Source organism: Bos mutus, chromosome 1, assembly GCF_027580195.1.
Source record: "Bos mutus isolate GX-2022 chromosome 1, NWIPB_WYAK_1.1, whole genome shotgun sequence".
In the NCBI taxonomy this organism is placed as follows: Eukaryota; Metazoa; Chordata; class Mammalia; order Artiodactyla; family Bovidae; genus Bos; species Bos mutus.
In genome coordinates, this window is record NC_091617.1 from 143,037,131 (window position 1) to 143,049,020 (window position 11,890).

Sequence of the window (11,890 nt, forward strand, 5' to 3'; positions counted from 1 at the left end):
CCTTCTGACTGGAAACGGCCTCTTTCTGAGAAGCCCTCTTTCTGAGAAGCCGGGACTTGGAAGGAGATGCAGACAGGATATGCCTGTTCGGCCGCGGCGCAGGCATTGTCCTGAGCCGCCTGCCAGCTTCCGGCCCAACCAGCAGCCAGTGTCACAGCACCCGGGCCTCATGGGCACTGGCAGAGCAGGGTGGCCCTCTCCTGAGGGTCTCCAATGCCAAGGCTGCCCTTCCCAGGGTGGGAGCTGCAGTCACGGAGAGCGTCCAAGCTGCAGGGCCCCGGGAGGCAGAACCAGGCTCCAGCTGCCTGCTTTGTGGGAAAGGAAACTGGGGCGTGCTGGTCACGCAGCTTCCCTTCTGCCCTCTGCCCTCTCAACGAGCCTCCCCCTATCAGCGGGCTCCACCTCCCTGACAGGTGTTCACTGCACATCCGCTCTGTGCAGGGAAGAGGGGGCAGGGGCCACAGGCTCCCAGAGACCAGACTCCTGCAGCCTGTGGCCTCCACCCACGGCCAATGCCAGCACCGGACTTGTGCCCAGCCCCTGACCTGGAATGTGAACCATCAGTCACCTCTCCTGTACCCCATGCAGGTGGGGACCCCGACAGCAGCTCTGCTGTCCTGCCCTGCGAGGAAAGGTGACATGGGGATCCTCGGTCTTGGCTACTGACCTCTGGGCAGGACCCCATCTGTGTGGGACGTTGAGAAGTACCCCCCCACCATCAGTAGGAACCCCCAAGAGTGACCAAATGCCTCCACACTGACCCATGTCCCCCGGGAGATGGGGCCACTCTGGAAGGGCAGGGGCCGGGTCCCCCACCGCAGTCAGGACTGGCCAAGTGGACTGAGTTGGTCCACATGCTGACCAAAGTGTCTGGACCCAGGCATGCCAATAGCTTATATTCTCTGGAACCAGGCTTCCAAAAATGTCAAAACTCGGCACTCACACGCTATCCATAATACAGCTTAAGACGCAAGCAGAGGCCCCAGGGTGAACTGGCCGGGGTGACCTGTGCGAGCTGGACAGAGAGGGCACTGCTGTGGCCCCAGAGGCCCGGAGGCAGCCAGGAGGGTCGGTCGGAGCCCAGCCAGAAGATGATGACTTTGGCACGGAGCCTGGAGGGTGTGGCCTCAGCTTCGGGAAGGCCAGGGCCAAGGCAGAGCCCACAAGCAAGTGGGAGAGAGTCCCTAGGGGCCCTCCCGGGCCAGGGTGTCAAGTGGGCCTGAGCCAGAGAGCCAGCCCTGCCGCTTCCCCAAGAATGAAACTGCTTCTGATTGGAAACCTGGAACCAGGCTTGGTCTCCCTGCAGCTGCACCATCCTGCCAGGCTGAGATGCCCCCTCCCTACCCCTCCAGCCAGGGGCTGCTCAGGGTCTGCTGGCCAGGCCTCCGGCAGGGTGGTGGAGCAGCCCTCCTGGGTCCCTGTCCTGGCGTCACAGCACAGTCACTGTGGACCGGCCACGCCCATCTGCCCGTATCCACTCGGTTGCTCCCACCTGCCCGGCCCCACCTGCCGCTCCGGCTTCTTGCTCGAGATGCCGTGAGTCACCTTTCTGTCATTCTCTGAGGAACCACACATGCCTTCTAATGCTTTCATGTTAAAAGTCTATGTGGATCCCACATCACACTCACGTACAGGCCATGTGAGGGCTTTTGGTACAAACACACGCAGGATTCTTGAAACACTGTTGGCTTAGAATCCACGCCAAGCCGCCTGGTTGAGTTTGCTGCAAGTCTGGGTCTGGGAGGTGCAGGTCTCACATGCCCGTTGGTGCTGAATAACCACAGGGCGACAGGCCCATTTCCTGTGGCGCGGGGGAGGCGCCCACCAGGCAACCTGGCAGACTCCGTCACAGAACCTGCTGGGAACACTGAACTGCTGGATGCAGTCCCGGAATTAACATGGAAACCACCTGGGCGGGGGCAGGGCATCAGGCTGCCTGCCCCCGGACTTGGCCATGGCTCCACTCCCGGTCACTCAGTGGGCCTGGTGGGCTCCAGGGACCCCCTGGTTGAGGCAAGGTTGCTGCCATGACCCTGCAGTTTCTCAGGGGAGGCAGGTGGGGGCACAGGCAATGGTGAGAGGCTAGCAGGGGCTGCCCAGCGAGATTTGAGGAAATGTCTGCTGTGTTTGAAGAAAAGCTGCCGTGGCCGGGAGGTCACCCTCTGTCCACTCATGGCCCCACAGTGAAGGACCATGACGGTCACCTGTCCACACTGGTGTCCACTGGAAATGCTCGTCCCAGACCTGCCCAGGTGTCCCCTGCCATAGAGTCCAAGCCCTTGGCTGCCCTGTCCAGCTGCTCCGCCCAGCACAGAGCTTCTCCTAAAATTCCACGTGCTTTTGAGGAGGGAAAACTAGCTTCTGACCAAAACAAAGGAGGTTGGGTTTTCCTCCCAGTCAGCATCCTGGAGAGACGTGAATTCAGGGGGGCTTTCCAGTGTTTCCTGTTTTGTGCTTCAGTACACACACACAGACACGGGGCCATTGGGCTGGAAGTGGGGTGGGAGCCTCACACGCAGACCCAGGGAGTGGCCGTTGCGTCTGGAGCGACCACTGCCCAGCACGGGTCATCTGGAAGAGAGGGCTCTCGCACACCTCTTCCTGGAGCAGACATTATTCCTCCAGCTTCAGGAGTTCATCCCACAGCGAGTCGGGTCCGGGGCTGGTGGCAGGAAGGAGCTGTCATGGCCCTTCTCTTGTTCTGTGTTTGGTGGCAAAGGTGGGGGGCCCACCTACTTGGGGGCATGTGTAGCCCTGGGGAGCCACCATGCCAAACTTTTGAAAGGTTCACTGGGATCAGGGCAGCAGCTGGCACATGCTCCCGGGATCAGCGTGGTCCTTTCAAGGGTGCCTTTCATGTTCCCCCAATGCCAGGAGGCCAGTGTCCATGCAGTCCCGAGCTTCTGGCGGAGATGGTCCACTCTGCCCGGCCTGTTCGAGTCAGTTCTTGAGCTGCCATCCGACGTCCCAGCTGGCGGCATCTCCTGGGAGCCCTGGCCTCGTCCTGGGGGGTCCCTCATCACACGTGCTCTTGGAAGGAAAGAGGAGAGAGGGCGTGAGCCTGGAGTCCACTCATTTCGGTGGCAGAGACTAGTCTTCTCAGGGCCCAGCACGGTGAAAGCAGGGTTGAGAACGGCTGCAGGCAGTGCACACTGGACTCTCAGGTCTGCGGGCCCGGATTCCTCAGCAAGCTGCGTCCCGCATCCTCCAGGATGGGCCTCGGGGACAGGCCTCCGGAGTGAATCTGCTGCGGTACCAGGCAGCCGCGGGCCGGGAATCACCTGGGTGAACAGGTGGGCAGGCACGTCGTGTGGGTTGTGCTCACCCTCCCCTGACAACCCTTCTCAAGGGCGGTTGAGGGGGAATGGGGTTCAGAGAGGTGAGGCCACTGGCTTCAGGCATGGAGCTGGCTGGCGGGACCCCAAAGGCCCTGGCAGCCCGAGGCACCTATCAGTGGGAAACCGAAACCCAAGGCCCTGTATGTGATACTTTCCCAGAGCGGGGCAGGAGCCACGTGACGTTTGCGTGGGAACTGTGAGGTGCTCGTCTGTACAAAGGGTCTGGACTTGCTGGAGAGCCCCACCCCGAGGGCTGTGATGGAGGGAGACCAGGGGAACGGAGACAGGGTGTGGAGCAGGGGCATCATGCTCCAGCCTCTCTGCTCCTGCGAACATTTGGAAAGTCCCAGAGTCAGCAGAGGACAGGGCAGCATGCCAGGAGGGAAGGCCTCCACTTGGGGTTTCACCAGCTGTGCACTGAAAGCACCTACTCCCTGGGCATTGAGCCATGCTCGTGCAGAGAGCCAAGCACCCAGCCACCCTGCCTGAGTGACCCGAGCTTCCTCCACGCGTCTCCTTCCCTCCCGGCAAACTCACCTGCGAGAGCTAGCTCTGGCCTTGCAACCTGGGCACCTGCGGGAATTAAGCATAAATGCTCAGGGTGGGGTAGTGAAGCAAGGCCTCTCTGAAGACCCCAAGGGCCCCATGCTCAGTACCCCCTCCACTCAACCCTCCTCTGGCTTCCTGCTCGGGTGAGGGGCTTTGCAGGCCACCCTGAGTCCCAGGACGAGACTTTGTAGGAGGTCAGGTGGGAAGCACCTGGAGAGGCTTGGGGGCTTTCACGGCCTCGGTTCCAGGGCGCTAGGTGACGTCTCTAAGAGGTGGAAGCTGGCAGCCAGGGGCACACCCCAGGGCCACAGGTGGAAACCCCTCTCGTCAGGCGGGCCTCCCACCATGAGTTGGGTCCTGAGTCCAACAGCACTCCCCTTCCTTACTCTCTGGGGGGTCTCAGCGGGTCCTGACTCTGTTAATAGGACCTCTGGGGATGCCCGCTGACCTCCACCTCCAGGCTGACCTGGGGAGACTGTGCTGGGCCCAGGTCAGCCGTCAGCGCCTCTCGCTGACCCCTGGGTGCTTCCAGGGCCCACACTCTTGGCTTTCCCACTCCCACTGTGAGCCCTGCTTCGTTTCACGTAGCCAAACCCCAGACTTTCTGTATCCGTCTGAGTTTGGCCAGAACTGGACAGAAGGCCTTGAAGGGACTGGAAGGCAGCTCAGCCTCCACAGGGGCACTACGACCTGACTTCCACATTAGTAGAGTCCTCCATCCTCCCCCAAACCTAGGAGACTGGCCTTCCCTTCCGGGGCGGGCAGTGTCAGGATCTTGGAGGCTGAGATCACACCCAGGAGCGTGCTGCAGCTACTACGTTCACTCTCGTTAGTGTGGTTACACTGCGTGTCCCATGAAAGCGACACCTCTCAGAGGTTGTAAACATCTTGGGAAAGGCGGCCCCACATCCCAACAACACAAAAGTGTGCTGTCCACAGCACAGGTGTCCCCATACCTGTGTAGCTTTTGGGTGGACACCTGCTCCTGCACAGCCAGCCTGTGGCGAGAGCCAGGAGCACGATCACGGCCAGCACGGCAAGGACGCTAAAAACCTGCTGGTGTTTCCCGCTGTGGCTGCCATCGACTGGGTCCTCTGTGATGCTGTCCTTGGTTCCCGTGAACGTTTCTGCAGGAGAGGAAAATCACGCAGGGCTTATAGACAGGGAGGAAAGGGGGGTTTTTTCATCCTGAAGGACTGGGCGCTAAGAGAAGCACTGATCCAACAAGACTTCCTAGAGGCACTTGATGGTTTTTAAGCTATAAAGCTGACGAAGACAAAGATTTCCTCTTCCAGGTAAGCCTTCATCTCTTCTTGGGACGCCCCTTCTCCTCAGCCCACTGGTGAGACCTGTAACCCCAGTGCTTCCTAGAGGTTCACACCTGGGGATGGAGTGGAAGGAAGCATAAGTCTTCCTGGCTTTTTAAACTTTAATTCTTTCTAGCTTAATTGCTGGCTTAAAAAAAAAATGGTGAAATTTACATAACAAAATGAACCATTTTATAACCATTCAGTGGCCTTTACTAATTTACAAGTTCATGCAGCCATGACTGTTATCTGATTCCAGAACTTTTCATGCCACAAAGGGAAAACCTCTGCCCCCCAGCAGTCACTCCCCACCCCCTACCCGGGGCATGCGTGCATGTTCAGTCACTAAGTTGTGTCTGACTTTTTGCAACCCTGTGGACTATAGCCTGCAGGCTCCTCTGTCCATGAAATTCTCCAGGCAAGAATACTGGAGTGGGTTGCCATTCCCTTCTCCAGGGGATCTTTCCGACCCAGGGATCGAACCCAAGTCTTTTGGGTCTCCTGCATTACCACTGCACCGCCTGGGAAGCCCTTCCCCCTCCCCGCCCCCGGCAAACTCTAATCTACATTAGATTAGTCTGTTTGGGTTTACCTATTCTGGACATTTTGTACCAGTGGAGCCATACGCTATGAGGACTGTTCCGTCTGGCTTCTCCCACTGAACATCATTTGCTCACCCGTGCTGCAGCAACCTCAGAACTTTGCTCCTTTTCGTGGCTGAGTGACGCTATACCTTGTGGATGGACACTCTGTGCTCACCCCTCTGTCCACCTACGGACTCCTGGGCGTCCCCACCTTTTGGTTACTGTGAATAAGCAGCTGTGAACATTCACATACAAGTATTTGTCTGAGTCTCGCTTCCAGAGCCCTTGGCCACACACCCAGGTGTGTGGACCTGCTGGGTCACTGCTGATCCTGTGTTTAGTTTTTTAAGGAAACAGCAGACCGTTTTCCACGGCGGCTGCACCACTCCGAATCTGTTGGAAGTGCACGAGGGGGCCAGCCCCCTGTCCCAGTGCCCCACCATGGTGCCTCTTGGGGAGTGGTTCTCAGGGGCTGACAGGCAACACCCTCCCCAGGCAGCTTGTGACAAGTGCCCCATGTTTCCCAAACCTGGAGAAGCTACAAACCAGACAGTGGCGAGGCCCCCCATGTGCCTTAGAACCACCCAGAAGCTTTTCAACACATTCCAGAGGTGCTGATTCAGAGAGTGTGGGCACGTGATGAGGGGGCACAGGGGTTCCCAGTTGTTCCCGGAGCAGCCAGGCTGAGACCACGACCCCAGGAGACCCTCCTGCTCTCCTCCCATCCCCCCTCCTCTGCCTCCAACTATGCTGCTGGGACGCAGAGTCAGAGGAGGCCTTTAGTGCAGCCAGAGGACTGTGACTGCTGAGCCACAGGGCTGCATCTGTATTCCAGGAGAATGCCCGGGCCAGACACTCCCGGCAACCAGGATGCTCTTGGTACCAGGCAGGTCTGGACCCCATCCCCCAGCTCCCGCCCTCCTTCCCCAGCATCTCAACCCTGCTAACAGGGACTCACAGACCCAGAGAGCCTATGGCTTTTACAAAGGAGTCACCCGCCTGCACCCTTTTACGGGGGGCCTTGGGCAGTGGCTGGGCCCAGCTGGACCCACTGGTAGAGTTGTTCTGGCTTCTTAGGGGGCATATGTCCAAAGAGTGTGGAAGGGAGCCATGCTGGATGGGGCTTCCATCCCAGTGCTTCTGCTGCCTCTTTCTGTGGCTTTTGAGATTTTCAGAGCCTCAGTCCCCCATCTGTGAAATGGGTCACCAAAAATGACCCCTGAGCACAAGCCAGCTCCTGCCCCTCAGCATGGTGACACTCTCACCTGCCCTCCCTGCCCCGCCTCTGACGCCACTGCCCAGTCTCCTCACAGGGGCTTTGTCTCCTGCCCAGTCACCCCCGGCCCGGCCTTGGGTTGGGGTCAGCATGCAGCCCCGTGGGGTCCCCTGGGACCTCACCTGTCTGGCCGCTCGTCAGGTTCTGGTGTAGCAGCACATTCTCAATGCAGCAGCCCACGTTGACATGGGGGGTTCGCCCGATTCTCACGACACTGACCACATCATACAGGCCCCGCGCGTTCAGGGACACCGTGTTATTCTGCAGGGCGCTGTCCAGCACGCTGTTGTCCGTCTTGTTGATCCAGTACACATTTGGCCGCGGGTAGCCGTTGGTAGACGTGCACGTGAAGGTGAGCTCCTCGTCCTGGGATGGGCCGCTGACCACGGGCATGCTGTAGTTTGCTGCAGGGAGAGACATGGGCTGAGGGGTGCCAGGTCCTGAAGGTCAGAAAAGGGGGGACACATGCCAAGGGCCAGGGCAGGGGGGAGGCAGCCATTGAGCCCGTGATGCTGGAGCAGGGGCAGGACCAAAACTGTGGTCTCGTCAGCAGCACAGGCTCCGTTCTGCCCAGGAGCCACCCCCAGGTCAATAAGGAGGCTGCTGAGTCTGGTGAGCAGTGAGCAGTGCCCACTTCCTGCCCCAATGGGGCTGGCCTCATTTGAGTCTAGTGACACAGACAGCTGGCGATCCCCCGTGTCCACTGAAGGATGCCCTGAGCAGCCTGCTGGAGACGCTTTCATTTTCTGACTCTCCTGACCTCATTTAGTACCTTACAGCACTGGTTTCTTATTTCATCAAAAAACCTAGTTTGAGAGGCTTCCTTGGTGGCTCAGTGGTAAAGAATCTGCCTGCCATTCCAGGAGACGCAGGTTTGATCCCTGATCACGGAGGATCCCACATGCTGCACAGCAACGTAGCCTGTGAACCGCAACTACTAAGCCTGTGCTGTTGAGCTTGGAGCCTCAACTACTGAGCCCATCACTGAGCTGCAGCTACTGGGCCCACATGCCCTGGAACCCATGCTCCACAAGAGAAGCCGCCACAATGAGAGGCCGCACAGCACAACTAGAGAGGACCCTCTGTTTGCCACAACTACAGAAAGCTCGCGTGCAGCAATGAAGACCTAGTGCAGCTGAAAATAAAATAAGTGAATTATGTAAAAGAGTCTAGACTGGGTTGAGCTGGAGAGTTCAAAGCAAAGACAGCAAGATGGGGAGCTCCCATATGGAAGCAGGCAGCCTCGGATACTGGAAAACAGTCTCAGGAGTTGAATGATCTTTGCTGCCTTTAGCTGTACACACAGTTAAACACCAGACCACAGAGGGATCGGGGTTTTCTTTAAGGGAACACACAGGTGAAAGAGCCACAGGAAACGGCTGTCACTTACTGACACTTCTTCCTGGACATAAGGCTGGGATGAAATCAGCTTGGCCGCTTCCTCTGTCTTACCTGCCACGTGCAGAGTGACCGCAACTTCCAAAATCTTTTTTAATTCCAAGGACTTCCGAAACACCAGGCAGTTGAACTTCTGCTCATCCTGGGGGGTGACGTTGCGCAGGTGCAGAGAGAAGTCGCCCTGCTTCATGCTGTCCAAGGACAGCCGAGCCCGGTCCTTGTAGTGGTTGTCACCGTGGCTGGCAGAGCTGTTTCCGGACAGGTGGTAGGTCACCACGGAGTCGACATTCCCTTTGCCCGCCATGCTGATTTGCCAGTAAACGTAAAGATCGTTTAAATCGAAGCTGTTTTTTTCAGGGTAAATGCAGCGGAGCTGGACATCGCTGCCCACCATCGCTCGGACTTCTTCTTGACTCTCTGCAACCACCCACAGAGAACAGAAATCATCTTCTGCACCTGATCCCCAACTTTGACGTCACCCTATGGGGGTGGAGGGGGGAGCTGCTGAGTTGCAAGACTCAAACTCCAATTGTGATTCATCTCAGTAGGAAAGGAATATGTTAATAAGAAGCACACAGGGAACCCAAAGTATTGTAAACATTCGGACCCTGGCGGTGAACAGCTCCAGTAGAGGGCCAGGGCTGGTTTCCTGTGATCAAGTGGAAGACCAGCCTTGGGAGGATCAGGCCCTGGGGCACTGGGACTGCTCCTCACAGTTTCTGCTACTTCTTGGGATTTTTATAACAAATTAAAAATAAAAAGGTTTAAAAAAAAATTTAGACGTTTTCAAAGAAAGCATAAGCTTCTCAGTATCACTGTGATACTGCTTGTGCTGCATCAGTGCAGGCCCAGCGAGGCTCTGGGGTGTTCCAGCCATAGGAATGCCAGCAGGGAGAGTGGCCACCCGCCCTGGCCCGTTCCTCTGCGGGCTGGAGGGCCGGACAAGGCCTCAATCTCCACTGTGGTGCTGCACCCCATTTCATGCTCTCCTGGATGCTGGTGGCTTTGGGGAGCACAGGGGCTGCAAGAAACAGGAAGCCCAGCTGCTGGCTCCTCTGGGAAGTGGAGGTTCTGAAACACTTGGGGGGAACTGCACTGTGCTTGCCCCAAACATGAAACAAAACAAAACCTTGGGGGCTGGTGGAGCGCTCCCCTTAGTGGCTGTCAGTCCTACACATTACCTCAGGCTTGGGGGCCCAGCTTTCTCATAAGGACCCCTGGAAAAACAGGCAGGCCTGTGAGGAGGGCCCCACTGACACCTGCCTCCGCCCCAGGTCCTACTGCTCAGCGCTGAAGGGCTTGGAAGCCTCCCCAAGAGCGCCTCCTGCACTTACCGGCTTGCAGGCCCCAGAGCAGCAGCAGGAACAATCCAGGACTGGGAAGAAACAACCAGAAAGCCAGGTGAGTCCCGCTTCTTCCAGACTAGGCAAGAGCCGGTTACACACATCATCCAAATGGGAATACATCCACAACCAGCCAGCCCATCAGCCCAGGGTCCCTGGGGCAGCCAGGAACTCAGGGAGAGGAGCCAGGACCGCAACCTCCCTGCCAAGCACAGCAAGCCCCTGCCAGGGACCAGCTCTGTATTAACAGAACGCCCCTCACAGCAATTTTGAGAGTGAGATAAAGGGTATTGAGAGGGGTCACCAGACCCTTGGTAGTGTGGCTTCGCATGGATGGGGTCCAAGAAACTGTATAAAATCAGAAAAAAAAAAAACACTTTCCCAGCATTTGAAATTTGAAAGACAGGATGTAAGATGCTTGCCTCAAGGGAAGGTCAGAGCAGCCCCAGGACAACCTTCTGAAGGAACAGTCATTCAGGAACCAGAGCTGGTGGCTCCACCCAGCCTGTGGGCAGCTCAGCCCTGGGGGCCAGCAGATGTGTCTCAGCGCTCCCAGGCTCCGGGCACCTTCAGTCTGGGAGCCTCTGCGCCCTGCATGCCCCAGCTGTGCCCGCCCCCGCTCCCACCCCCTCACCTGTCGCCTCCCTGCCCCTGCCCCAGCCCACAGCTCCCTGGGTCAGATAGGAGAAAGTGCACACTCAGGGGCAGGGTGGCTGGTGGCTGTGACATCCCAGTACTTTTATTTTCCTTTCTTGAGGGAATAATCTTTACCTGCATTTCTAACTAGGGAGACTAAGTGGTGGGACCGACGGGACGGAGTGGGAAGGGGGTGGAAGGAGGGGGGAAGAAGGGGGGGCTTCTGAGTTGTGTGATAGGACACCTGGGGATGGGGTACCGCACCATCTCATCAAGTGGGGCACAGGCTGCCTACCCTAAGACTTCCCTGAAGGCAGCGTTTTGGCCAAAAGTGGAGGGGGAGTTGGGAGCAGAGGGCGGATAGTGGGGGGCAATCCAGGCGTCGGGGGCGGTGGGCACCAGCCCGCATTGGAAGTAAATGAGCGACTTTGGCACAGCGCGGTCACGCCCTTCTTTCCTCTGGGTAACCGCTGGGACAGGGGAGGGCAAGGGGGGAAGTGAGCGTGGGTCGCTGCGTCTTCTCAGCTCTCCGCTCTCCCTCCCTCGGCGGGGACCCGGCCCGAGCATACACCCGCGCAAGGCCACCGTCCTTCGCCGCCCTCCCGCCCGCACGTAACCGCACCTGCCGCGGCCCAGCCCGAGGCCGCCCCGCCTCCGCTGCCCCGCCAGGCTACTGGTCCCCGGAGATAACTTCGCTTCCCGGCGCCGCGCGTCCGCGCCGCGCCTCCGCTCCGTCCCGCGAACCTACAGGACGCGGCCGCGCACACACTCACCTCCTCGGCCGCATGGTGGGGGCGGAGACCCCGGCCCGCCCCGGAGATCTCGGGGCGCTAGAGACCGCAGCCAGAGGGAGGTCTCGGGCGGCGGGAAAACTCCGAGCACGGGCGACCTCGGGCCGCTGGAGCCCTCGGAGCGGCCGGCCAACACCAGCCAAGCTCCCGCCGCGCCTCGGAGGCTCTGGGCCCTGAGCGGGTAGTGGGCTGAGAGCCGGGCAGAGATCAGCCTGGCCCCGCCCCTGGCCCCGCCCCTGGCCCCTCCCACTGCCTCGGCCGGGAGCTGTGGGAACCGAAGCGTGGACACTGACTCACCAAAGTTAAGCCCTTCCCAGGCAAGGGTGCACGTCTGGCCCCGAGGGTAGCAGGCCGGGGGCTCCAGACCCGGCAAGTTGAGGACAGGGAAGGCCCCATGGAGGAGGGCGGCGAAGGCCGCTGCGGGAGTATTTGCCTGGCTGAAGGGAGGCTAAATGCTGTCCCCCAAAGTCGCACAGAACGTCCGCGCCCCCAAGCGCCCAGCTTCCGCCGGCGCACGCCGGCCGCCCCACCCCTGCGCCCTGAGAGCCTGGCTGGGCGGGCTGGGTGTCAGTCTCCCGCCCTCCTTCCCCCTCTAGGAACCCAGTCAGTTCCTCCAGGGCTAGGTGACGTGAGAACTCCACGACTGTTCAGGAACGAATGAATGAGTG

The 11,890-nt window shown here is 59.1% G+C and overlaps 1 protein-coding gene across 3 annotated transcripts; it reads right to left on the minus strand.

The window, feature by feature from the left end:
* Positions 1 to 876: 876 nt before the first annotated feature.
* Positions 877 to 11,642, minus strand: ICOSLG (inducible T cell costimulator ligand). 3 transcript variants are annotated; one of them, XM_070376917.1, is made up of 7 exons: positions 11,205 to 11,413; positions 9,787 to 9,827; positions 8,507 to 8,869; positions 7,177 to 7,458; positions 4,844 to 5,014; positions 3,876 to 3,911; positions 877 to 3,030 (listed from the first exon to the last, which is right to left on the minus strand). In XM_070376917.1, the coding sequence occupies exons 1-7, from the start codon at positions 11,216 to 11,218 to the stop codon at positions 3,020 to 3,022; spliced, it is 918 nt and encodes a 305-aa protein (XP_070233018.1). In that variant the 5' UTR covers positions 11,219 to 11,413; the 3' UTR covers positions 877 to 3,019. The 3 variants fall into 3 exon arrangements, with proteins under 3 accessions (XP_070233018.1, XP_070233007.1, XP_070232996.1); XM_070376906.1 differs by lacking the exons at positions 877 to 3,030; positions 11,205 to 11,413 and adding exons at positions 3,037 to 3,281; positions 11,520 to 11,642; XM_070376895.1 differs by lacking the exon at positions 877 to 3,030 and adding an exon at positions 3,037 to 3,281 and having other exon boundaries at positions 11,205 to 11,414.
* Between the last annotated feature and the right edge of the window lie 248 nt (positions 11,643 to 11,890).